Source organism: Thrips palmi, unplaced genomic scaffold (genome assembly GCF_012932325.1).
Source record: "Thrips palmi isolate BJ-2018 unplaced genomic scaffold, TpBJ-2018v1 HiC_scaffold_19, whole genome shotgun sequence".
In the NCBI taxonomy this organism is placed as follows: Eukaryota; Metazoa; Arthropoda; class Insecta; order Thysanoptera; family Thripidae; genus Thrips; species Thrips palmi.
The window spans coordinates 7,938,461-7,961,900 of record NW_023144628.1 but is presented as its reverse complement, the minus strand read 5'-3'; the positions used below and the strand labels follow the sequence as shown (position 1 = coordinate 7,961,900).

At 65.6% G+C, this 23,440-nt stretch overlaps 1 protein-coding gene across 3 annotated transcripts in view; it reads left to right on the top strand.

Annotated features, from left to right (window-relative positions):
• The window catches only part of LOC117646377, a 163,366-nt gene that overhangs the window by 7,701 nt on the left and 132,225 nt on the right, over window positions 1-23,440 (top strand). For 2 of the 3 annotated variants that reach the window (XM_034387260.1, XM_034387258.1), the window contains exon 2: window positions 14,726-14,826. In XM_034387260.1, the coding sequence (XP_034243151.1) occupies window positions 14,765-14,826 (62 nt within the window). In that variant the 5' untranslated portion in view covers window positions 14,726-14,764. Of the gene's footprint in view, window positions 1-14,725; window positions 14,827-16,090; window positions 16,317-23,440 lie in introns of those variants that run through there. The other variant, XM_034387262.1, reaches the window with a different exon arrangement.

Genomic DNA, 23,440 nt, shown 5'->3' with positions numbered 1-23,440 from the left:
AACAAGTGCTTTCGTCGCTCTGTCTCGCTCGCACTCACGGGGCGCCCCGTAGGGCCCGTGGGGGTGCGAGGGAGACGGAGCGACGCCTGGCCCACTGCGCATGGCTGGCCGCGGTCCGTTCGGCGCTCTAATGACGACGCTTCCGTTGCACTGTGTCGTTATGCATCGACCGGAGGCAGCGAGCACGCCGAGCCCGCCAAGGACTTCCCTTTCATCATGTATGCGCGGACGGCGCGTACTGGACGCGGCGGGATCGACGATCCACTGCAAGGACTTCCAGGCGGAGGCTGGCTGCTGCTGCTGTTGCTCTGCAGAATGATTCCGAACTGCTTCGTCTCTCTGTCTCTCTCTCACCCCTGCGGGACGCCCCGCGAGTGCGAGAGAGACAGAGCGACAGCCTGCCCGCGCTGTGCTGCGCTGTGCTGCGCTCTGCTCTCGGCGGATCTGATCGGATCAACGCGGCCATCTCTCGGATTAGCCGAGGCGAGGCTCGCGGCTCGCGGCGAAAGTGACAGCCGCGTCGCGTCTCTTGGCGAGCATCGCCAGCAGCATCAGGGCTGCCAACCGCAGCTAGTTGCGGCCTGCCTGGCCTGCCTGGCCGGCCTGATCGCATTCACGACGCGCCCGTGTCGTCGCCGCGCGGCTACGGGACGGGTGGCTCCAGGAAGTGAGGTTGGCATGCCTGCCGCGCGATGTGCGATGCGCGATGCCCACAGCCCCGCGCCTTGCCAGCCTGTTGCCAGCCCTGCACTGCCCGGCCGGTGCAAGCGGACCAGATCACTCCAAACTTGCCGAAGCGTTTTCGCGGCAGCCAAGCGGCAGCACACTGCGAGTCCCGAAGGCCTTTCACCTCATCACCTGCCAGCGGCCTTCCATGCACAGCGCGGGCGGGGCATGCCGGGCCTGGGTAGCTTCGGATGGGTTCAGGGTAGGCCCTGCTGGAGAGTTGCTGGATATGGGCCCTGGAGGGAGTCCGGCGGACGCTGTTCCCCCAGCAGCCCCGCCTGGCGAGGCCCTGGATCTTTCGCCACGGAATTCCCTGGAACCGCGGCCACCGCGGCCGGGGCACTCAGCGCGGTAGTGTCATCCCCGGGGAACGACAGTGATGCGGAACACAGAACAAAAGCAACCGACTTTCACCCAAATCTGCCCCGGCGGCGTGGGGCCGTCGCGACTGTCTGTATCGTCACTCTTCAGCTAAAGTAGAGCGCCGTCGTCGCCGTCGCCGCCGTCGTCACGACCCTCGCGGGGGTCACCCACTTGGGCCCCCCGGTGGCCCCCGGCGAATTGGCGGTCCGGGACCTCGCCGTCGATAAACGCGGAGGCACGGCGACGGAACGGCCAGGCTGGCCCCGCTGGGCGATTCGGATGTCGCGTAACCCGGCGTTGCGTTGCGTCAGGACCTCGGTCAGGACCGCCAGGACGGCCGGGGGCAGCCAGGCTGAAGCCAAGCTGCTGAAGCCAAGCTGCTGAAGCCAAGCTGCTGAAGCCAAGCTGCTGAAGCCAAGCTGCTGAAGCCAAGCTGCTGAAGCCAAGCTGCTGAAGCCAAGCTGCTGAAGCCAAGCTGCTGAAGCCAAGCTGCTGAAGCCAAGCTGCTGAAGCCAAGCTGCTGAAGCCAAGCTGCTGAAGCCAAGCTGCTGAAGCCAAGCTGCTGAAGCCAAGCTGCTGAAGCCAAGCTGCTGAAGCCAAGCTGCTGAAGCCAAGCTGCTGAAGCCGGGCCAGGGCGGCGACCCGGCATGACGTTTGGCGAACGGTAATGGGATGTGGAAGCGATTTACCGGAGGATGGCGCCGCAGGCTGCAGCGCTCGAGTCCCGACGGCGGCCTCGTCGCTCTGTCTCTCTCGCACTCATTGGGCGTCTGGTTTGGGAGAGAGAGAGAGAAAGAGAGAGAGAGAGAGAGAGAGCGACGCCAGCTGTGTACGGAATCGAACTGCGTGCCCGGCGGGGAGCTGCAGAGGCCGCCGCTGGGGAGCTGGGGGGCTGGAACGCGGCAAGGATGGAAGAGATGGGAACGGCCGGCCCCGCCAGCACCGCCAGTACGTGCGAGGGACGACTTCCCTTTCCCTTCGGAGTGTGGCCGATTCCTGCCGCGGCCGGGGCTCGAACCCACCCCCTCCGCGCCGGTGTCGGCCCCTCTCGCCGCTCGGCCAAGGTGTTGCCGAATTGCGGCGCACTCGAGCAACACGAGTGGAGCACCCGCAGACATCCCTTTCGATTCCACACACCATCGCAAGATTCGATCTTTTCCCCAGCCGGGAAACGAAAACTGAAAAAAAAACCTCCCCCGCGGGGATTCGAACCCGCCCCCGCCGCGTCACTGGCACTGGCGGCCCCTCCCTCCGCCCGCTGGGCCACGCCGATAACAAGCGCGTGTTACGAAAGGGGCGCGCGTCGCGGCGGCGCGTGGCCCCGCCAAGCTGGTGCCCGCGATTCAATGAGAGGGCCGCTTCCGAACACGAGCAGGGCCTCGACGCCGTTCCAAGGCGTGCGCGTCGTCCCGGAGCTTTTAATTGGTGCGCCTTCGCGGCCTCCGCGGCCACGCCACATAGACCGGCATGTTGAGCAGCGCGGCGCGCCGCCCGGTTCGGTCGCAGTAATGATAACCGGGAGGAAGCGCGATGCGAAGCGCGGCGCGGCGGCCCGGATTACGGAATTGGGAACGAAAGCGAGAACCTCGCGGAGGGGGAGGGGAGAAGGGCACCCCGGCGGGGCCAGCTTGGGTAACGCCGCATGCAGTGGCCGCGCGTTTTGCACTCGTTAGTTTCATTACTGTGCGGTTGCCGCTTGCAACGCCACCGCCGCCTTCGCATTGTCAGGCGGCGGGGCGGCAGGGCCACGCGGCAATAAGGCGCAGCCTTCTGATAAGCGCCGCCAAACCGCTTGCCGCCTTGCCGCCTTGGCGGTGTCCGTGTCGCCGCCGTCATCGAGGGGGCCGTGAACCGTAATGAGTTTTGGCCGCAATTACGTCGCGCGGTGCACGCGGCCAACGGTGGCCCCGCTTCGCTTCGTTTTTACGCCGCCGCGGGGGCGCTGCGTGCGCAGCAGACTGATTCCGAGAGTCGTTTTCGCCGCGCTGTCTCTCTCGCACTTGTACGGGACGCCCCACCAGAGTGAGAGGGACAAGGCGACGGGAAGGACTCTCGGATTGAGTCTGCCGCGCGCGCCCCACGCGGCCCGACACCGTTTTGGCGCCAGAAAGGCGGCAAATTAATGCCGCGTAATTTGGGCGGCGGTGCCGCCGTGTCCCCGTGGGAAGCTCGCGGCTGGCTGGCCTCGTCGGACTGTCTCTCTCGCACCCGTGTGGGACGCCCCTCGAGACAGAGAGAGAGAGAAAGAACTGCCATCCCTCCCGAAGTCAGTGCTGCGGCTCCGCAGTGCTCTGCAGGGGGCTGAACCAAGTCCCACTGTGCCGCTGCCGCGCTGCCGCCTCTCCGTTCCCGTTGCCGTGACAACGAGACAATTAGGACCGCGTCGGCGGGCACCTCGTCATCGGCACGCGTCGCCAACGAGAAGAGCTTAAAGTTTCGTCGATTCCTTGCAAAATCATTCGGCCGCTGCAGACCGAGTCAGAAGAGGCGCGTCGCTCTGTCTCTGTCCCACCCCACGGCGGTGCGGGAGAGAGAGAGAGAGCGACGAAGCGCGCGGCACCTCCTCCACGGGAGTCGCTTGAATTATCCGGGTCCGCCCCCACGCCCACCACGCCCCAGTCCCGGCGCGCGGCAGGCCAGGGCGGGGCGGGGCGGGGCAGGGCGTCCTCGCCGAGGCCTTCCCCGACGCCTGCGGCGCTGCGATCTCGGCGCGCTGCTTGGCGACACGGCGTCGCGGCGCCGCGACACGGATCGCGGTGCCGATCGCGCGCACGGCCGCCGACGCGACAGACTGATTCCGAGAGTCGTTCTCGTCGCTCTGTCTCTCTCGCACCTACAGGGGACGCCTAAGAGTGCGAGAGAGACAGAGCGACGACTGTCTGCGGGCCGCACCATGCAGGGGCCGAGCCCGGCCGAGCCAGCAGCGCGGAGAGAAGTGCGCTAACTTGACAACGCGCTCGTCAAACTTAGGGCGCTGTGACGGCGCGGTGCTGCGCGTCCACTGGCTGTCCCGTGCCGCGCCGCGCCGCGTCCTTGTCGACGGAAACGGGAGTGAAAGAGCCTCCAAGAGCCGCTGGCCCCGCTGGCCCCGCCATCGCGGATCACGGCCGATTAATCGCAGTGTGATCGCGCCGCTCATCGCCAAGCACTCCGTGATGAAGATCGGTCGCCTTCTCTGCGGTCGCCGATTCATTGCAATCGATCGATCCAGTTCAAGACCGCGCACCGTGCAGCTTGCCCCCGCCGCGGCACACCGGCCCGGCCAGTGGTTTCCCAGGCACCGGCACTGGAAGCCGCAGGGCAAACAGCAAAGAGAACGAAACCGACAACAAGTGTCGAAACAAAAAAAAATGACCGCAACGGAAAGGGAAAGACGACGGCGGGTTTTACAGGCGGACGCGTTGTTACAGTGTATTGATTTCCAGTGCCGTGCCGTGCCGCCAGTGGCGTGGCTGCGCCATGGCGCCTCAGACAATGCTGTTTGTGTTTTCGCTGGGCGACGGCTATTAAAAAAAGGGAGACGGAGGGAAACGTGAGTGCCCGGCCGCGAGCCACGCCGCGGAGGAAGAAGAAGAAGAATAAAAAATTGGAAAACACGAGAGAGACGGAGAGACAGAGCGGGCGGTTCCGTCATTCCATTTTCTCGCCGCTGCAGTGCTGCAGTGACATTCAAACCACTCCGTTCCCGCGCCCTTCCTGCTGGACGCGTCCGCGGACACGGACCAGGCGCCCCAGCGTCGCGGCGTCGCCTCCCTCGGTTCGCGGTTCGCCCGTGGGGCGCTCTGGGAACGGCGGGGAAGTCCCGGACGGTCACCGTGCGAACGCGCCCGCGCCGCGCCGCCCCGCCCCGCCACGCCCTTCCAGGTGGCCCTTCCCTGCCACTTAACGCCGTCCACTCCTCGGACACGCAGTCTTCTCCATTTAAATGCCGCGCCAGCCGCGTCGCGATGTCACAGAGAAACACTATACGAGAAGTCCGAATTTTTTTCCATTCGACGCGGACCCATTATTGTGCTGTGCGCGCCGTTAGTCTTGAGGTCTGCGGCCACCGCGCCGAGCGACGACGACGTGGCCCCCGAAGTGGTGGCGGCCGCCTTGACACTCGGCTGGTATTTGAACCTGAACCGGCCTGCCATCGCCGCCCCGCGCCCCGCACGCCTCGGCACGCCGCCACCTTTCACAGTGCGGCCGCGCGGCGCGCAGCAGATCATATCCTTTCCCTGTCTCCCTTTCCCATGGGCCGCCCCGCCGCCCCGCCGCGCTCTGTCTGTCAAGGGCACGACGTCGTCGTCGTCGGCGTGGCTCGCCCACTCCCCTGGAGGACGCGCCTGTCCTTAGTCCCAGCGGGCTGACCCGACCCGACCTAGCGTCGCCTGGCGTGGCCTGGCGTCTACTGCGTGGAGTGCCTTTTACACGCCGAACAATGGCGGCGCCCTGGCCGCGCCGAGCCGGCCGAGCCGTCGTCGCGACGCCCCTAGCGCGCTGGCTGCGTTCGAGAGACCGCGCACCGCGTCGCCCTCGGGGCCTGGACGGCCCGCACTGCAGTGGGGGCCGAGCGGAGACGCAGCCCAGGCAGATGGCGAGGCAGATGGCGGAGCGGCGCGCAGCCAATCGCACGTCGCGGAGCTGATACGGTTCCCTGGCATTCCCCCTTCGTTTGACACCGCGGTGGGGCGCGGCGGGGCGGCAGGGCGGCGGCTGATTTGTGTTCCAGCAGAAAGGTCACCCCGGCCCGCCACCCTTCTTCACCCCGCCCAGCGGCAGGCGCCGCCGCCGGCGCGATGAACACGTCGTTGGCGCCCCGGAATGCATCCCCGTTTTTTGTGAGCACAGTGCGCATGGAGTATCGACGCGCTGTTTATTTCTCGCACCGACGACGGCATCGTGACGGCCTTGGGGGCGTGGAGCAGGCCGGCGCTGCGGTCGCCCCGCCGAGCCCACGCGACAAGTGCGATTTGGGCGTGCGTGTCTGTCGCTGTCTCTCTCGCACCCCTGTGGAGTGCGAGAGAGACGGAGCGACCAAGTCGGTGGTTCGGAATGAGGCGGTGGGGTCCTCGGTATGCGCGCCAGGCGCGCCACTGGTCTGGCCGGCTGTGCACATCCAAGTGGATGTAATATGTGGCGACTACTCCGAGCCCCCCGCAGCCCCGCTCAGCCCCACGGCCTTGGCGGCAGAAAGTAAGCGCCGGCTGCACTTCGCACTGCTGGGACTGCTGGAGTGGCTGTCAGTCCGAGGGGCAGGGCGAGGGGCAGGGCGAGGGGCAGAGCGAGGGGCAGGGCGAGGGGCAGGGCGAGGGGCAGGGCGAGGGGCAGGGCGAGGGGCAGGGCGAGGGGCAGGGCGAGGGGCAGGGCGAGGGGCAGGGCGAGGGGCAGGGCCGGTCACCAACGACTGGATTTGTTCGAAAGGTGCGCGTCACGGCCGCGCTGTGCGAGCCGCTGTGTCGGCGCGGTCATCGACAGCGTCCGGGCGGTACGGCTACCACGCTGACGGCCTGGTTCGTCTGCTTCCGGGCGGGCCGGGCCGCGGGACGCGCCTAATCCACAAGCTCACGTGGCGCCAGCGCCACGCCGGCTGTCTCTCTCGCACCCCCACGCAACGCCCCAGGGAGGCAGGGGTTGCGGTTGTTTTCGTGTTGTTGGCGCGCTGCCGCTGGATCCCAGCGAGACTCTGCCTGCCTCCCGCGTGCAAGTCTCCGCACCACACCGCAAGCCTGCGATACTTGACCTGCCCCAACTAAAACATTCAACAAGAACGTTGCCAGCGCCCGTCTCCCGGATTTGGAATTGACGCCGTAACGCTCTCGGCCGCCGGTTCAAAACTCCTTGCCGCCGAAATGAGGCCCGCCCCTCATGGCGATGACTGGCGCCGGGCGCGGGCCGCACACGCCGCCTGCATTAGAATCGATCTGGCCGGGCCGCCACGCTGTGCTACGCTGCTACGCTTGTCGTGACGAGACGGGATCGCTGCCTCAACCTTTGCTCTGCGTTGACCTAGCCTCTCGGCAGGCCGCCCGCCCCGCGAAGGCCCCCCCCCCCCCCCCAGCGCGCGGCGCCGTCACGACTCGGCACCATTTCGCTGGCTAGCTGGCTATGACACTGCGTCATTTAGCATTCCCTGACGAGCACCAGGCTCTGCGCGCTCCGCGGGCACTGCGGCCAGCACTGGGTGGCCACTCCTCCAGGGACTCGGCCGTCCACGGACTTCCAGCACTTCTTTTTCTGTTCCGCGCCTCGATCGCAATCCTCCCTCGTCACAGTCGTTACTGGCGAGTGAAAGCAGCGGGGAAAGAAAAGGGGAAATAGGTAGTGAGGGTGTTGTGTGGAATTCGGCGACTGTAGTCCTGCAGACTCACCGCGCCCAACGAGACCTCTCGGCTTTGCCTCGGCTCGGAGGCGGTGTCGGGCACTGCCAGCCTTTGACGGACGGACTGGACGGACTCGACTCACCGCGCCGCTCATGTCAGCGCAGTGTATACCCCGAGCCAGAGCCAAAGCCAGAGCCGCGGCGGCAGCCAGACTGCTCAAAACTGGGGCACTCGCGGGCGTTCCGACACCTGGCTGACGCATTGGACGGGCTCCAGCAGCCCGCCAGCGAATGGCCTCGTCGCTCTGTCTCTCTCGCGCCCCGACGGGAAGCCCCGCGAGTGCGAGAGAGACAGAACGACGAAAGCTCGGCTCGGAGTCAGCTGCAGCAGCTGCAGACTCGCGGCCGGGGACCGGGGCGGCGCGTGCGTTGCCTGGTCAAGTTGTTGGCGAGCGTGCTTTTCCAGTGTGGGGGTTTCACGGTTCCGCGGGTTTCACTTCGGCCCGCTTGGCAGCCAAAGCGGCCAAAGCCGCACGTCCGCCGGCCGTGCTAAAGCTGGCCATGCCTCCCCTTGGCTCCCCACATCCCACGAGCCATAAGCCCCGCGGACGCCGCGGACGCCGCGCACGCTGCCCCTCGCGGAACTGGGCTCTAGCCGCGGCTGCCTCGTCCGCCGCCACTTCCAGTGTGCACGGCGGCGGCCATGCTGGCCATGCGCGCGGCCGGCCGTTTCGGACGCCCCCGGGTGCGTTTCCCTTGCCGCGTGTGACGCAAACGGGGTCGTATACTTCCCCAGGGATAAATTCATAGCTCTCCGACCGCTCACCATTGGACCGCCGGCCGGAGCCGGATCACATTCGAGACTTGGGGTGCAGTGCGGTGCCCGTCGCCCGAAGAGAGAGCAGTGCGGGCGGACAAAAAGTTGGCGGGTACATGGCGGAAGTGCGCCAGAGCCGGAGAGACTTAAAGACGGTAAACTTGGCGGCGCTCGGAGCACGCCGCTGGGAATGCGCCGCCAACCGGACCACCTCCACGCCGAGCCGCGGGCACCAGTGGGCACCAGGCCGTTTACCCGCCGAAGTTAAACGGTGCGCGCCGAGGCGGCGACAGCGCGGCGACAGCGCGCCCACGGCAGGGGACGCCGTCAATGACGACGAAGCGCGTTAGCGCAGGAACACGCACACACACACGCACGTGGAGCAACCAGTAGCTCGTTGAATCACACGGCACTTGGTGTGAGTGGTGTATGGAGGTGCGCGCACGCACCGCGCGCACCGCGCACGGCCAGGCGTTTGACCCTAGGGGCCCCAGGGCGTGTAGGCAGGTGGCTGGGCGTGGCGGGGAGGGGCGGCGGCGGCAGGGAGGTCGCCGTCGAGCGCCTAGAGACGCGCACTCCGGCAGGGCCCTCGGTGGCCGCGGCCCGCGCGCCCCCATCGGTATGCATGTCAGCCGCCGCCAGAGGTGGCCGCCGAGCCGCCGTACAATGTACATTTCAATTGAAGACACGACGGGGCCCGCCTCGCCAGCCCCGCCCGCGTCGCCTGCTGGCTCGGTCGGCCGGCTCCGGACAGCGTGCTTTCGTCACTCCGTCTCTCTCGCACCCCTTCGAGGCGCCCCGCGAGTGCGAGAGAGACGGAGCCGCCGCTCGGAATCGGTCGCTGGGTGCCGCGGCCTCTCGTGTCCGCTGGCGCGAAACTTGGCCGGCTGCTTTGCCGCTCTGCTCACGCGGCGCGAAGCGCGAAGCCGGCAGGGAATGAAAATGAAAACGATGCGAATGAAGAACAAGAAGCGAGCTCGACAAATCCGACACGGTGCGGTTCGGTAATTGCGCGTACGTCTCGGACAGGCGTCCCACGAGTCGGATTCAATCAGGTCTTTTTGGGTCTTCTTTCTCGACGGCCCGGCGGCGGGGCGGTCCCACGCCGGCGAGATGAGAACGTATGTCGCAGTGCTCGGCTCGCACCGAAACGCCGCGTCACCCTGCAGACCCGGCCCGGCAGGCCCTGCCTCTAGCCCTGCGGATCAGTTTCACCACCACCTTTGGCTCGGCCAGCCACGGGCAGCCACGCGCAGCCAGCCGAGCGGTGACGCCCTCCGTCTCTCTCGCACTCGCGGGGCCTCCCGTAGGAGTGTGAGAGAGACAGCAACGAAGAAAGCACGCCGTTCGGAACGAGGCTGCCACAGCCCCGGGCGGAAAAATCAGACAATCATTTGGGTTACGCCGCCGGCAGCCCTGCGGCCTTCGCCGAGCGGCGCGGCGCGATGCATGCTCACTCGGATTAATGCCGAATCGAGTTGTGGTCGATGGAGTGCAGTCCGACTCGCCGGGTTGCAGAAGCAGCCTCCGAACATCCAGCACACTGACTGCGGACGGGTCGATCACGTGTCGAAAGCGGCGGCGGAAAAGGAGAAAAACATTTGCCATCAGGAGGCGGGCGGAGGCACCGTGCCACTGCCGTGCCACTGCACCGGGCAGGGCGGCGGGGTCGTGAGCCACGCATTTCACAACTCATTAAGCCGCGCCTCTCCCCTCCCAAAGAGCGCCGAGCCGATTCGGATTCGGCCGATTCGCAGACAGACAGGCCGGCTCGGCTCGTTCCGCCGCGGACGCATCACAGTGGGCCAGAAGACCGTTGGAGGCGGCCAAAACTCTCGACGCGTTTCGAGCTCCAGATCGCTAAACAGGCCTGGAACCGAACGTGTGACCCCACCAATGGATTCCTCGTTCGGAGAGCAATCCATTCGTGGGGTCACACGCTCGGTTCAAGCCCCATGTAGCGACTCTGGAGCTCAAAACGCGTCGAGAGTTCTGGCCGCCTCCAACGGTCTTCTGGCCCACTGTGCGCATGGCCGCATCGCCCCGTGCTCCAGAACACAACTTCGGGCGCGTCTCGCCCGCCACGGAATGAAATCAAACTAACTTGATGACGGCGCCAACGGACCGCCCTTCCAATTCCAACGGCAAAGCGTTCGGTGCACGTCGTTTGGGAGGCACTGGAGGGAGGTAGTTGTCGGGCGATGCGACGCAACGTCACGCCACCGCGCGTCACGCGGTCACAGGCCGACCGCACGGACCGCACGGCCAGGCCGCCGTCTCTCTCGCACTCGTGGGGCCTTCCAAGGAGCGACCAAGAGCTGTTCGGACTCGCCCTCCTGGCAGCCAGCCGGAGGCCGCAGAGATGCTCCAACCCGAACCATCAGCAGATCGAGCCGCGTCCATCATTGAGAGGGGCGGGGCGGGGAGAGAACCTCCTGCCCCCCCCCCCCCTTTTTCCATTCCTCATCGCGGCGCGGAGCCACGCGGAGCTTGACTGGGGCACGGGGGCAACGCAGTGGCGACCGCGCCGTGGCATTGGATCCACCTGTTGGTGTGTGCATGCGTGTGTGTGGCAGCGTGTGATGTGGCTAACTGACCCTTTTAATGTGGCCACAGAAATAAACTGCAAAAAGAAAAAAACTGGTTTAAGAGTAAGATATGAAATGCCAATAAAAAGGAGTTCTGGTCAAGCCTGATTAGGGTTGTAAGAGCCGGTAGGGTGGCTAATCGTTCTCCCTCAACGGGTGGGTACTCTTTGGGCCTTCCTTTAGAACACCTTTGTTACGGAGTGCGATTATCCGCCTTAGTTTGGGAGCGGTATTGCATCAAAGTTTACTGTAACGGTAACAAATGCGTAGAAATCGTCGTTTGGCTTGACTTCATCGTTCGACCGAACTCTCCTGACTTAGAGTGTAGGGAAGGCTAGTCGATCTCTACGGTGCCGTCTAGTGCCGTCTAGTCCAGACACCTTCAGGCAAGCAGCTTCGTCACAAAATGATCCTCAACACAAAACCTCGTGTGATGGACTCCATTCGGGCGACACACTTTGTTGGATTCGCGACTTTCTCCACAGTGTGTCGGTGCAGAGACACCCTCGCACTCATGCCACTTTGGCGGCGTGCCCTTGGCCGTGGGCGGTGCCCGGATCGCCAGGACGACGGAGGGGGCGCCGTCAGCCCGTGATGGACACAGCCAAGACGCCGAGCCCGGCGGCCTGTCCTCTCACTTTCTACCCTCTGACGACGCCGCGGTGCCGCCGTGAGCACGAAGAGCTCCCCTTCACCTTGGAGCGCAGCGCGCGCGGCGGGCCGCGAGCACGCTCCGCACTGCTCCGCACGCACAGGGAGCACATCACCATTCGCACACACGCAGCCCTGCGCCCTGCGCGGCGCCCCGGCCGAAGCATCCTCCGTCTCTCTCGCTCCCATTCATCGGGCCGGCGCGGCGACGAGGACGGCGAACGGCCAGCGCGGCGACGCGGCCCAAAGCAGCGGGCTGCGTGCCTGCAGCACATCAAGCAGGCCGACCCGGCCGAGGATGCACTACGGACGCTGTGCCGGACCGCACCTCAAACTGTAACAACTTTTTAATGAGCTGGGATATTTGTTTCCAAAGTCAAATTTTCACTCCGTAAACAGGTGTCCTGGCGCGGCGTATGGCGTGCCGCGAGGGGCGACAGTGCCTGCCGATTGCCGCCTCTGGTTCATTGTGCTGCAACCCCTGAGTCTCCGCGGCCCGCTTCACGAGAACCGCCCCACGGCCGCGGGTTCGAATCCCCCTCCGCGACGACGGCGTGCCAAAGTGTCGCAGGGCGGCCGGGCCGCGGCTAGGCGGCGCGGCAGCGGCCCGGGACCCGATCTCTTTTTCCCTCGCCGGCCAGCTGCGAAGGCGCTTCGCTTCGAACGGCCGGAAGAAAAACACGGCGCGGCGACAGAGAGGGAGACACAGGGAGAGAGAGAGGCTTACTGATTTTCCACGGCCAGTGTGAGCGGACGGCGGCCGACGGGCAGCGCGGGGCCGGCGGGGCAGGCCGGCGACTGCAGCAGGCAATGACAATCGTCGCGCCGTTTGGGAAATCTAACCGGCCAAGGGCCGCCGTCGTCGCCGATTCGCTTGTCGCTGCCCTTCGAGCCGATTCCAAGCAGTGCTGCGTCTCTCTCGCACTCGCGGGGGCCCCGCGTCGGCCCCGTGGGGGTGCGAGGGAGACGGCGACTTGCCCAATCAAGCGTGCGTTAATGGGATGGGCCTGGAGTCGCCACCGGGCCGCAAAAAGGTGGCATAAATTAACGGTTGAGTCAGCGCGGGCGGGGCGGGGCGGGGCGGGGCGGGGCGGCCGTTGCCTAGTCTAGTGTGGCGGCTTGGCGAGGCGGCCTGGCGGGGCGACCTTTGCCTTTGCCGGCGCCTCTGCGCCATGCCTCGGCGTCTTGCTGGGTCCGGTCTTGCCGCGCCACATGGCTCATCGCGCCCCGCAGCCTCGCGGGCCTCGAGGTGCAGTGCAACAGGTTTCCGGCGGCGGCCCGCGAGGCTGCGGGGCGCCGCGGGGCAGTGGCGGCGGGGCCGGTGGCAGTCGCGCTATGCAACAGGGTGCAACAGCCAGCCCAGCAGGCCCGTTCTGAACAGGGCTCTGCCTCTCTCGCACTCAAGGGGCGTTCCGTAGTGGCGCGATAGAGAGACTGCTGCGGCGACGGGTCGAGTCGGGTCACCTCGACTGGCGCACCTTGATGCCACTTTGGCCGCCCTGAGCACCGAGCCGGCCTCTCCTCTTAATCGCTCACACGGTTTGGGAACACCGCGGGCCGCGCCGCTGCATTCGACAGCAAGGAGAACCCCGTCGGCGCCGCCAGCCCAGGCGGTGCAGCTTTTGGCCTTTGGCTGCGCTCGCGGTGCTCGCAGTGCTCGCTGCAAGGGAAGGTCGAGCCAACCGCACACTGTACGCCCAGTGACACACTGACACAGTGCTGCTCTGCAGTGCTCTGCAGTGCAGTGGGTGTGCATAGCGCTGGAACCGCTCATCGCCATATCATCACATCGCGCGCCACTGCGCCCCGCCCCGCCCCGCCCCGCCCCGCCCCGCCCGCCCCGCCCCGCCGCGCCCCGCCCGCCCGCCGCGCCCGCCCCGCCACCCCGCCCCGCCCCGCCGCCCCGCCGTGCGCCTCAATGACATGACATGACAGCACGATCAGGCTCGGCTGTCCAGGCCGATAGATAAGGCCTTGCCGCGTGCCGCGCGCCGCAGCCTTGCCCCGGATATGTAAGCATTTCATGGATTTCCCGGCGCTGTCGCCCTGTCCTCGGCCCTGCCGCCTCGGCCCTGCCCTGCCCGGCTGTTCACAAACATGTGGACGGGCGTTTGGCCGAGGCAGCGCGGCGGCACGGCGCCACCCCGACGCCCTCCAGGCCCTCTGCGGAGCCACCGAAACGCTGCCGCGGTTCGCAGCGGAAACCTGCACGGGAAGCACCACCAACCCACCAACCGCCACACGGCCGCGCGAAAAGCAGTGCGGTCTGGCGCCGTTTCACGCGATTAAGCTGAGCCGCACAAAACGCTCTAAACGGCGGGCTCCTTGTCGCACTCGCACAAGGCGGGGCGGGACGGGGCGGGCCGCGCTGGGAGGTCGAGGCGCCACAACCAAACCAGGCTGCCGCACGGCGCGCCACGCCACTGCGATTACCCTGGCCGCAAACGAGGTGCTGATGAGTGCCGGGACGGCGTCGTCGTCGTCCTGCAGCCTGGTTCCGACCTGCGCTGTCGCCGCGCCGTGGCGGTGCACCGTGGGAGTCGAACGGAGGGCCGTGACGTCATGTCCGACCCACCGCGGCGCACCGCGGCCGCGTGACCTCACCGGGCAAACAGAGTGTGACAGTGCAGGCCCGAAATGAAGATGAAGACCAGCATCGTGAGGTGCCCCCTTCCACGCCGAGCCCCACGCGAGGCGCTACTGGACGCAGCACTCGTGGGTGTGTCGCAAGAGCCCGCCGCACGTACCGCGGTGCCGCGGCGTGGCGGTCGAGGCCGCGCGCCCCAGGCAGGCCTAGGGCAGGCCTAGGGCAGGCCTAGGGCAGGCCTAGGGCAGGCCTAGGGCAGGCCTAGGGCAGGCCTAGGGCAGGCCTAGGGCAGGCCTAGGACAGGCCTAGGGCAGGCCTAGGGCAGGCCTAGGGCAGGCCTAGGACAGGCCTAGGGCAGGCCTAGGGCAGGCCTAGGGCAGGCCTAGGGCAGGCCTAGGACAGGCCTAGGACAGGCCTAGGGCAGTCTAGGGCAGGCCTAGGGCAGGCCTAGGGCAGGCCTAGGGCAGGCCTAGGGCAGGCCTAGGGCAGGCCGCCCCGGGGGCAGAAGGGGGCCAAGCCCGCCAAGCGTTGGAACGCGCCGATCCAGACGCCGTCTCGGAGGACGCCGTCCTGGAGCACGCCGTCAAGCACCCCAGCTCGCTGCCTCTGGCGGTGACTCTGGCGTTAAGGTTCCCCGCGGCGCCCGCTACGCCTGCTCGCTGACTAACCCTGTCTCTGCTTTGTTGCAGGTTGATGCCGAAGACAGTCTCTAACGGAATACCTTCACCATGATGACCCTGTACAGAACCATCCGCGGCACGGGGACCAGCAAACGGATACGCGATAGAAGGTGAGTGCTCAGCGGTCTGGAAAGCGACCTGCGGGCGCGGCGAGTCGAACCCGGCACCTTTCTTGCCGGAGTCCTCTCTAGAACCGGAAGCAGCGCACTAGCGCCCTCGGGCGCGTGAACGAGTGCCGGGCGGCTCCGGCCGGTGGTCCGCGAACTCGGACTCGGCGACCTCCTCGGCGACCCGCGACTCTCGCCGGTGATGGGCGCACGGGGCGGGGAGGGGGCGAGGGGGCGGCGACGACGAGGCGGCAGTGCGGCAGCCGCTTCCCTCGTTCCCAGATGAAGCCATCGCGGACAACCATTATTGTTGTACGCGCTAATGCAGTGCTCGGGCGCTACTGCGCTACGGATCGGCGCCGCCCCGCCCCGCCCCGCCCCGCCCCGCCCCGGTGACCCGATTTGGCGCCAAACTCGGCAGCGGCTGCTTAACGTTCCGAGGCGCACGCTTTTCGCTTTTCCTCCATTCCAGTTTTTCACCTCATTACGAGCGCAGTGCGTAATCCCGAGCGGGATAAGAGCAGAGAGACAGGGAGATGGAGAGAGAGAGAGAGAGAGAGAGAGAGAGAGAGAGAGAGAGAGAGAGAGAGAGAGAGAGAGAGAGAGAGAGAGAGAGAGAGAGAGAGAGAGAGAGAGAGAGAGAGAGAGAGAGAGAGAGAGAGAGAGAGAGAGAGAGAAACTTTATGGTCTCGCGGGCATTTGCATCGCGTTTGGAGCGTGCTTGGGGAGGCGGCTTATCTACCGTATCCTGGCTGGGCCAGGCTGGGCCCTGCCGTAAGCGCGGGGCTAGTTTTTCTCTTGTTATGGTTTTTGTGCCGACCATACATGTATCCTGCATCCTCTCTTTTCCTGGCCAAAACTTATTTGGTTTGTAGGTAAATTCCTTGTTTCCCTTTCGCCTGCTGTATGGTTTCAAGCTTCAAAACACAACACTGCAACTCTATGCACAGTCATGCAAGGCGTGTTAAGATAGGTTAGTCGGCTGCCTTCCTCCTCGACTTACCTTCGACTTTGGGACAATTCAACATGTCAACACACACAAAGCCTGTCCACGCGCCCTTGCCTGTTGCCTGTAACATTGATGTTTTTCCTCTTGTAAAACCGTTTTCAAATCAAGTTATAAATCACTCGCAACCACAAAAAGACCACGACAAACAAACATCGAAAACATACCGTGCGCTGAGAGGGCCAGGGCCAACATACGAAAACAAAACCCCTAACCGGTTTTCGTTTTCCTATGTTGGCACTCCCATTGCAGCGACTGTTGTCTGTTTCGTTATCGTGATGATTTATTAATTAATTTTGGAACGGTTTCAAAAATATTCAAGATTATTTTCTTCTCGAAAAGAAAGAATCAATGTCACCGGCAGGGGAGTGATCGTGCTTTAATGTGTGTGTTGACAAGTTGAAATGTCCCAACATTGAAGCCAAGTCGAGGCAGAATGCTGCCGACTAACCTATCTCTAGACGACTGTATGCAGGATACATACATGGTGAGTTAGTTTTTAATCCGTATCTGCTCAGGCGGCCACAGTTTACAGCACTTGAGTGGTACAGTGAATTATTCCGGAGTCAAATTCAGCTGCTAGATGATTTGGGCAGGGCCTTTCGAAAAGCGAGATCTCGCCTATCCCGGTTTCTAAGGCGCGTCTTTAAGGCAGTCTTTCAACACCGCGTTTCGAGGCCCGGACCGGCCGCACTGTAACATGGCGACGTGTGACGCCTGCACTGCGAGCGGGCCACTGCACTGTGCACTGCAGTGGCGTGCCAATAGCCGGCAGCCCGTCGCTGTTTGCAAAACGCATGGGTGATTATTGGCGACGGCTCTTGTGCAAACGCGTGCAAAACGGCCGTCGCGTATTATTTAGCCGAGATTGTCGAGGAGTAAGTGAAGAAGAAGGCCACCGCCGCGTGAGTGAGCCAACAGGCGGTCCCTCGCGCTCTGGCGGGGCGTCGCGTGGGGCGAGCGAGAGAGACGGAGCGACGGAGCGCTCGGAATCCGCCAGCCAGGCGGCTGTCCGGGCAGTCCAGGCTGCCCGTCGAGGCGAAAACGGCCGCGAAACTCGCCATGTTGCATTCGACGGGCCGTTCGGCCGTCCCTACGCGGCGTACGTACTTTGGCGCCAAAATTACGAGCGCTTCCAAGCGCCGCGCTATGATGCTGCGATCGGCGCTCCGGCCGGCCGGCAGGTAATAAGGGTGTTTTCTCACGCGACAAGCGCCAAGCGCGGCGAAGGCGAAAGTGCCAGGCCGCGCCCCGCGCCAAGCGCCGCCAAGCGCCACAGGCAGCCAAAGGCCGAGTGCTTTACGCGCCTACAGTGCCGGAGAGGGAATGGGCCGCTAATATCGAAGATGACGAACGGGGAGGGGAATCGCAGTGGAAGCCGCCTTCCACCCTCCCCCTCTTGTTTCGGCGATGGCGCCCGGTCTCACACACTGGGTGGAGTGGCGCTTGCTCCCGTTTTGCGTGAGCCGCCCAGCCAAAGCCGGTCCGGCGTGCGCGCCGCGCGCCGCGGGGACCATTTGCCACGCTGACCCTCTGTGCGGCTTGCAACAGGAGGTGGCGAAGCTGGCGCAACGCGACGCGGTAAGTCCCATTCAAGTAAGTGGCCCCGTGAGTCATCTGCGCGAGGATTAAAGGGGAGGGAGAGAGAAGGCGCTGTGTCACTGACACACACACACACACACACACACACACACACACACACACACACACACACACACACACACATACTCACGCAGGCAGTCACGCGCGCCTTCCCAGATTCGAATCTACGCGACTCGCGCGTGCATCTTCCCGCCAAGACGCGGCGGCGGCGCGGTGAGGCAAAATTTAGCGGCCCGACATGACTCGCGGCGCTGCTGGGCCGCTGCGCCGTGGCCGTCACTGGAGCAGACAGACGGACGCGCCACTGGAGGGGGAAGGCCGCGCGGTGCGCCGTGCGGGTAGGCAGCCCATCCGGCACGCCGGGCCGCCGCGCGCCGCGCCGTGTAACGGGACAGCGGGGCCGCGGGGCCGCGGCCTGAGGTGGCCCAGAGGCCCAGGTAACGGGCTAACGGGTCCAGGCTGCGCCGCGCCGCTGCGCCGCGCGGCTAGGCCACCCAACGCACGCCGCCGCCACCGCACCGCGCCAATTCGCCGCCAGATGGCGCTGCCATGCTGTTCCGCGAGTGCCCCGCGCGGACGGAGACAAACCGAACCCCGAACCACTTTCGCAGGCCGGTGTCCTCGGCGTCGACCGTCAGGCCGTGTGGGACTATGAATGTACCCCCACGATGAATGTACCGGGGGTACAACTATCGCGCGATGGTCGCACCCCACTAAAATCCGATCGGATGAGGGAACATCCATCGCGAGATGAATGTTCACCCGACGTGCGGCCTGCCGGGGTGGGTACACTTCTCCAAATGGTCCATTCATGGCAAGACACCAGCCAGCGAGCCGAGGCTCCCCCGCGTCCCAGCCGGTGACGTCGACGACGACGCCCAGTCCCCACACCACACATTGATCACCCTGAAAAAAAAAGAGACCGTTATCATCTCACACGGAAGTCCGCTTGCAGGTCGTTAATTTTTTCCAGCGCCGCGTAGTATTGTTCGTCGTTCCGGGCCGCGGTCGCGCGGTCGCGTCACAGGCAGTGACACAGACAGTGCGGCAGTGCGGCAGCCAAGGCGGCAGCCAAGGCGGCAGCCGTCCGCTCATTGGCGGGAAAGCCGATTCGGAGAACGACTGCCGCGATGGCGGGGCGCGGCGGGGCGCGGCGGGGCGCGCGGTGTGCTGCCTCTTCCCACTGTCATCTCGGCGTGCATCGCGCGCGCCCAGCAACGGCAAAGATTGCCGGACCCTGACTCACTCGCGGTCCAGCGACACTTGTGCAGACGACTGCCCAGAAAAACAAAACACCACGCCGCCACAACAGAAAAAAAAGTCCATTATCGTGCTCAATTTAAAACAATTTTGGAGACGGTAACGAACTTTTTTTGGATCAGACAGCTGCACTGCCCGCGTGGCCGCGACGCGCAGGGAAAGCACTTCGCGGCGCCATTCATATCCTGGCGGTCCTGGCGGACCAGCTGTTGGCGAGAGTAAGCAACTCGTCCTGACACCTGTCACTCGCCGCCGCGGCGACACACACACACGCACGCACGCACGCCCACACACACACACACATGCACTCACACGTGCACACATGTGCATATACGTATGTACTTACACACAGTCGCTTCCTTTCTTTTCCCCTCTTTGTCATTCCTTCATCGCGTCTCTCCCATTGCCATTCATTCGTCCCCGCCACCTCCTTCATTGTCACCGGACGTCACGTCGGCTCTTGGTGTGTGTGTGTGTGTGTGTGTGTCTGTCTGTCTGTCTGTGTGTGTGTGTGTGTGTGTGTGCGCGTGTGCGCGTCCTCCCACTCGGTCGTCTGGCCCAGGCCGTGCTTTAACTGTTCTTCTCGTGCCCTGGTCGTAAAATGTATGAAAAATTGGGAGGCACGAGGCGCTCTTAAAAACGGCCAAAAAGGTTTCTTGTTTTGACAAGATAATGGCTGTGGTGCATGGCGGTGGGCCGGGCCGCCTCGGTGCTGCCTCGGTGTACTCTCGGCTCTAGCAAAACACGACAGATGGCGACCGCATGGCTCATGGCCGCGTGGTGCTGCAGGGCGTGCTGGGCGTGCGGGGCGTTGTTGCTATGCAGTGCTGTTTTCACAGGTCGGCCCTCGACGTGGTCCTGCAGTGCTGCAGCAGGGCGAGCGGGGCGCTGGGCCCTAACGGGTCCACGCACGCGTTGCCTCTCCTGCCCTGTGCGCCCTTTGGTATTCCAGGACGCGCTCGCAGTGCAGGGCCTGCCAGCTGGAGGACTGTCTTGGGCTCTTGGTGCGGGGCGCTAGGTGCCGCCATCAAGAGCGTCGCCGTCTTCGTCGTTCCCCCACCAAGTCTGAGACCGCCGCAAGCCCCAACCCTGGCGTGACAACCGTTCCGGACCGGGCCGTACTGGTGGCTGGCAGGGCCGGCAGGGCCGCCGGGTCGGCGACGTCGTATCGGGGTGGCAATCTCTTGCACAATCCCGACGCCCTGGTCTGGTCAACGCGCCGGGGTAGGGCCCGCCCCGGCCGCCGACGTGCCTCGCCCCGCCCCGCCCCGCCCCGCCCCCGCCCCGCTGCAGCCGTCCCGCGGGAAGCGCGCTACCGAATCGATGAGCACGCCGATAGGCCCGGCCAACAGATTTATTGGCGCGGACAGCCAATATGGATGCGGCAATGCATTTTGTTGTCGCCGAGCCGAGCGATCTAGCCGCCCGACGTCCCGCCCCACCCCACCCCACCCCGCCCCACCCCGCCCCACCCCGCCCCGTCGGCACAGGCACCGCCCCGCCGCGGCACGCAGCCACGCACATGACCCTCCCCGCGCTGGCCGCGCTGGCCGCGCACCGCGAGCATGTGTTGCGCGGCGATACTCTTTTCCGATACGACGGCGACATGCGGCGGGCCGGGGCGCGGCGAGGGCACCGAGTTCAAATCGTGGGCAGAGGCCGCGACCCCCTAGGGGCCCGAAACACAATATGACCGGGGCGCGCTCTGGTTGCATCGCCTTGCGCAAGGCTCGGCGCTGTCCCACCGTATCCCTCTGTACTGTCCCGCTGTACCCACCCCGGCGACGCCACTGCGTGGGCCGAGGCCTGGGTCGAGCGCGGCGCAGCGCGAGGACCGTCCTGTCGGCTGCATGCCGTCTTAAAGGCCCTGTACCTGGATTCGGCGCCTGGAGTGAGTGCCTCTGAGCGGGCACGTCGTGGCGCGGTGCCCTTGCGCCCCGCCCGCCCGCCCGCCCCGCCCCGCCCCGCCCCACCCCGCCACGACTCGGTCCACTATTGGAGAGTGCGGCGGGTCCTTGGCGGTGCTACACTAGAACACCACGACGACGACGGCGGGACGGCGCGGGCCCATGAGCCAAAAAATAACACATTCATAACGACGGCGAATGGAACGTGACGGCGGTGTGTTTTGGTTTGAACGGCGAACGGCCGTTGGACGCGGCGTTGGCCAACCTGCCGCCGCAGCCCGATGCGTCCAATGCAAACATGATCGCCCCGGCAGCAGCACGGCCGGCAGCGCGTCGTGGTGCCACGGCGATAATCGCTGCATTATTGCGTACCGCACATTGGCGGCGTGTGTGTGTGTGTGTGTGTGTGTGCGTGTGTGTGAGCGTGTGAGTGTGCGTGTGTGTGTGTGTGTGTGTGTGCCGCAGGTGCACTGCCCTGGCCGTGCATGCGCGCCTCCTGACGCAACCCTTTTCTTCCTCTTGAGAAGTGATCCCATTGCCGCGTCGGCGTGTCGCGGCGTGTCGCGGCGTGTCGCGGCGTGTCGCCGAGGCGCGGCGCGGCGTGTCCCGGCGGACGTGTCGCGGTGGACGTCACCGAGACCGAGGAGGGCGCGGCCGGTGCGGCCGGCGTGGCGGTGCAGGAAATGCCAGCGCGACAATAACACTATAACAGTATCCGAGCAAACGTCTTGACCTTCCTTCATTGTGTCGTCGCGTATTCTCCGCACCGCCACCTTTTTTTCCCCACGTTCTTTCGAGAAATCATCGGAATTTTTCCTGGTTTCGCCACTGTTTGAGGCTCTACGGTGCGTCCTGGCCCTGCTCGCCGGGCGTGCCAGGCCCGCGATCGGCCTGTGCACGGTGGCATGAAGAGAGGTGCGTCCCGAGTGAGGGAGGGACAGAGAGCGACTCCTCAGCGGGCTGGGCTGCGGGCTGGGCTGCGGGCTGGGCTGCGGGCTGGGCTGCGGCCTGGGCTGCGGGCTGGCTGCGGGCTGGGCTGCGGGCTGGGCTGCGGGCTGGGCTGCGGGCTGGGCTGCGGGCTGGGCTGCGGGCTGGGCTGCGGGCTGGGCTGCGGGCTGGGCTGCGGGCTGGGCTGCGGGCTGGGCTGCGGGCTGGGCTGCGGGCTGGGCTGTAGGCTGGAGTGTTCCCCGCGGCGCGGGAGTGGAGGGAGGGCTTCCGAAAACGAACCGCGGGGCATCGTGCGGCCAGCTGGCCAGTTCGGCCGCGGCCCGAAGCTGTTCTGAATGGCGAGCAGCAGCACGGGGACGGCGTCGCGGGGACGGCGTCGCGGGGACGGCGACGGCACGCCCGGAGGTGGAGGGGGAGGGGCAGGGTAGCATCACGCCGATTAGGAAGTGACACGGCCAGGCATTCCGATGCGTCCCCGATGGGACGGCCAGATCGCGCGGCTGCCAAAACGGACCGTTCCGAACCGGGAATCTCGGTAGAACGAAACAAAAAGACAAAGCAACAAATCCGTGAATTATGAAAGAAAAGTGTTCGTCGATCACTGGAAAGGTATAAGCCATTCCTCTGAAGGTTATCACCGCAGCTGGATGGCTGGATGAGGTGGCCCTGTTAATTCGTCCGATCCCGAACAACACTGTCGCTCTGTCTTCCTCGCACCCCTGCGGCACGCCCTTGCGCGCCCCTGCGGCACGGCCGCGCGTGCGAGAGAGACGCGCGGCGCGGTTCGGAGCGAGCCGCCTTGTTGCCCCGCTTTTAAAAGGGACTGCAGATTATCCCGCCGCCGATTGGGCCGACACGTGCACCTGGCGCCACCTGGCGGCGTGGCGAAACACCGCCGCCTCGACGACGACAACAACAACAGCAACACCACGCCCACGATCATCGCGTGCGGCCGGCCGCTCGGCGCGCCGTGAGGGTTGACAGCAGTGCGCCCTGCCCGCCCTGCCTGCCCGTGGTGGCAGTGTGCGCGTGCTGCAACTCGACGACGACGATGATGATGTCGGGGAGGAGGACTGGACCGCAAATTGAGTGGCCGACCGCGTCGTGGCACGGCACGGCACGGCGGCGTGGCGCCACCCACCCGCAGATTGATACAGATAGGCTGTTTATTGGCGGATTGGATTAGCATGCCGACCTGCTGGCTGGCTGGCTGGCTGGCTGGCGGGCTGCTCGCCGGCGTCTCGGCGCATTGTGGGTGGAAGTAGGCCAGGATCTCGAGCGGCCTAGCCGCACCGCCTTGCGCACCGCGCACCGCTGCTCACATGTTGTAACTTTCTCAGGCCAGCCGCCGCGCCGCGCCGCGGTGTGGCGGCGAAGTGGTGTAGAGCGCGCGCTGCGAGGGAGGCCGCCTGCGAGGTGGGCCCACCCGCAACACGCCCGTGTGCGCGTTGCCTGCCGCCCGGGCGGCAACAGGGTAGGCCGACCCGCACGACAGCCGTGTGTGGATTGCCTACCTCCCCGGCGCGCTGGACCCGCAGCCGACCCATGCCGGGGTCAATCAGGTTATTTTGATTTACACGCCGAGGCAAACAAACACTTTGTGATGGATCGGCGGTGGTGTGCCAATGCAGCCGATGGCGGCCTTCGATGACGAATCGGCGCGCCTCGCCGCCGCCCCGCCCCGCCCCGCCCCGCCCCACCCCGCCCCGCCCCGCCCCGCCCCGCCCCGCCCCGCTCCGCCCCGCCCCCCCCCGCCCCACCCCGCCCCGCCCCGCCCCGCCCCGCCACGCGTCCCGGCGTCATTAAGACTGACCTTTCCCGCGAGAAATGGCGCTGCCGGCCGCGGTTCTCGTAAAATAAATGAACTACTTTTTATCGGCGATTGATCCATTAC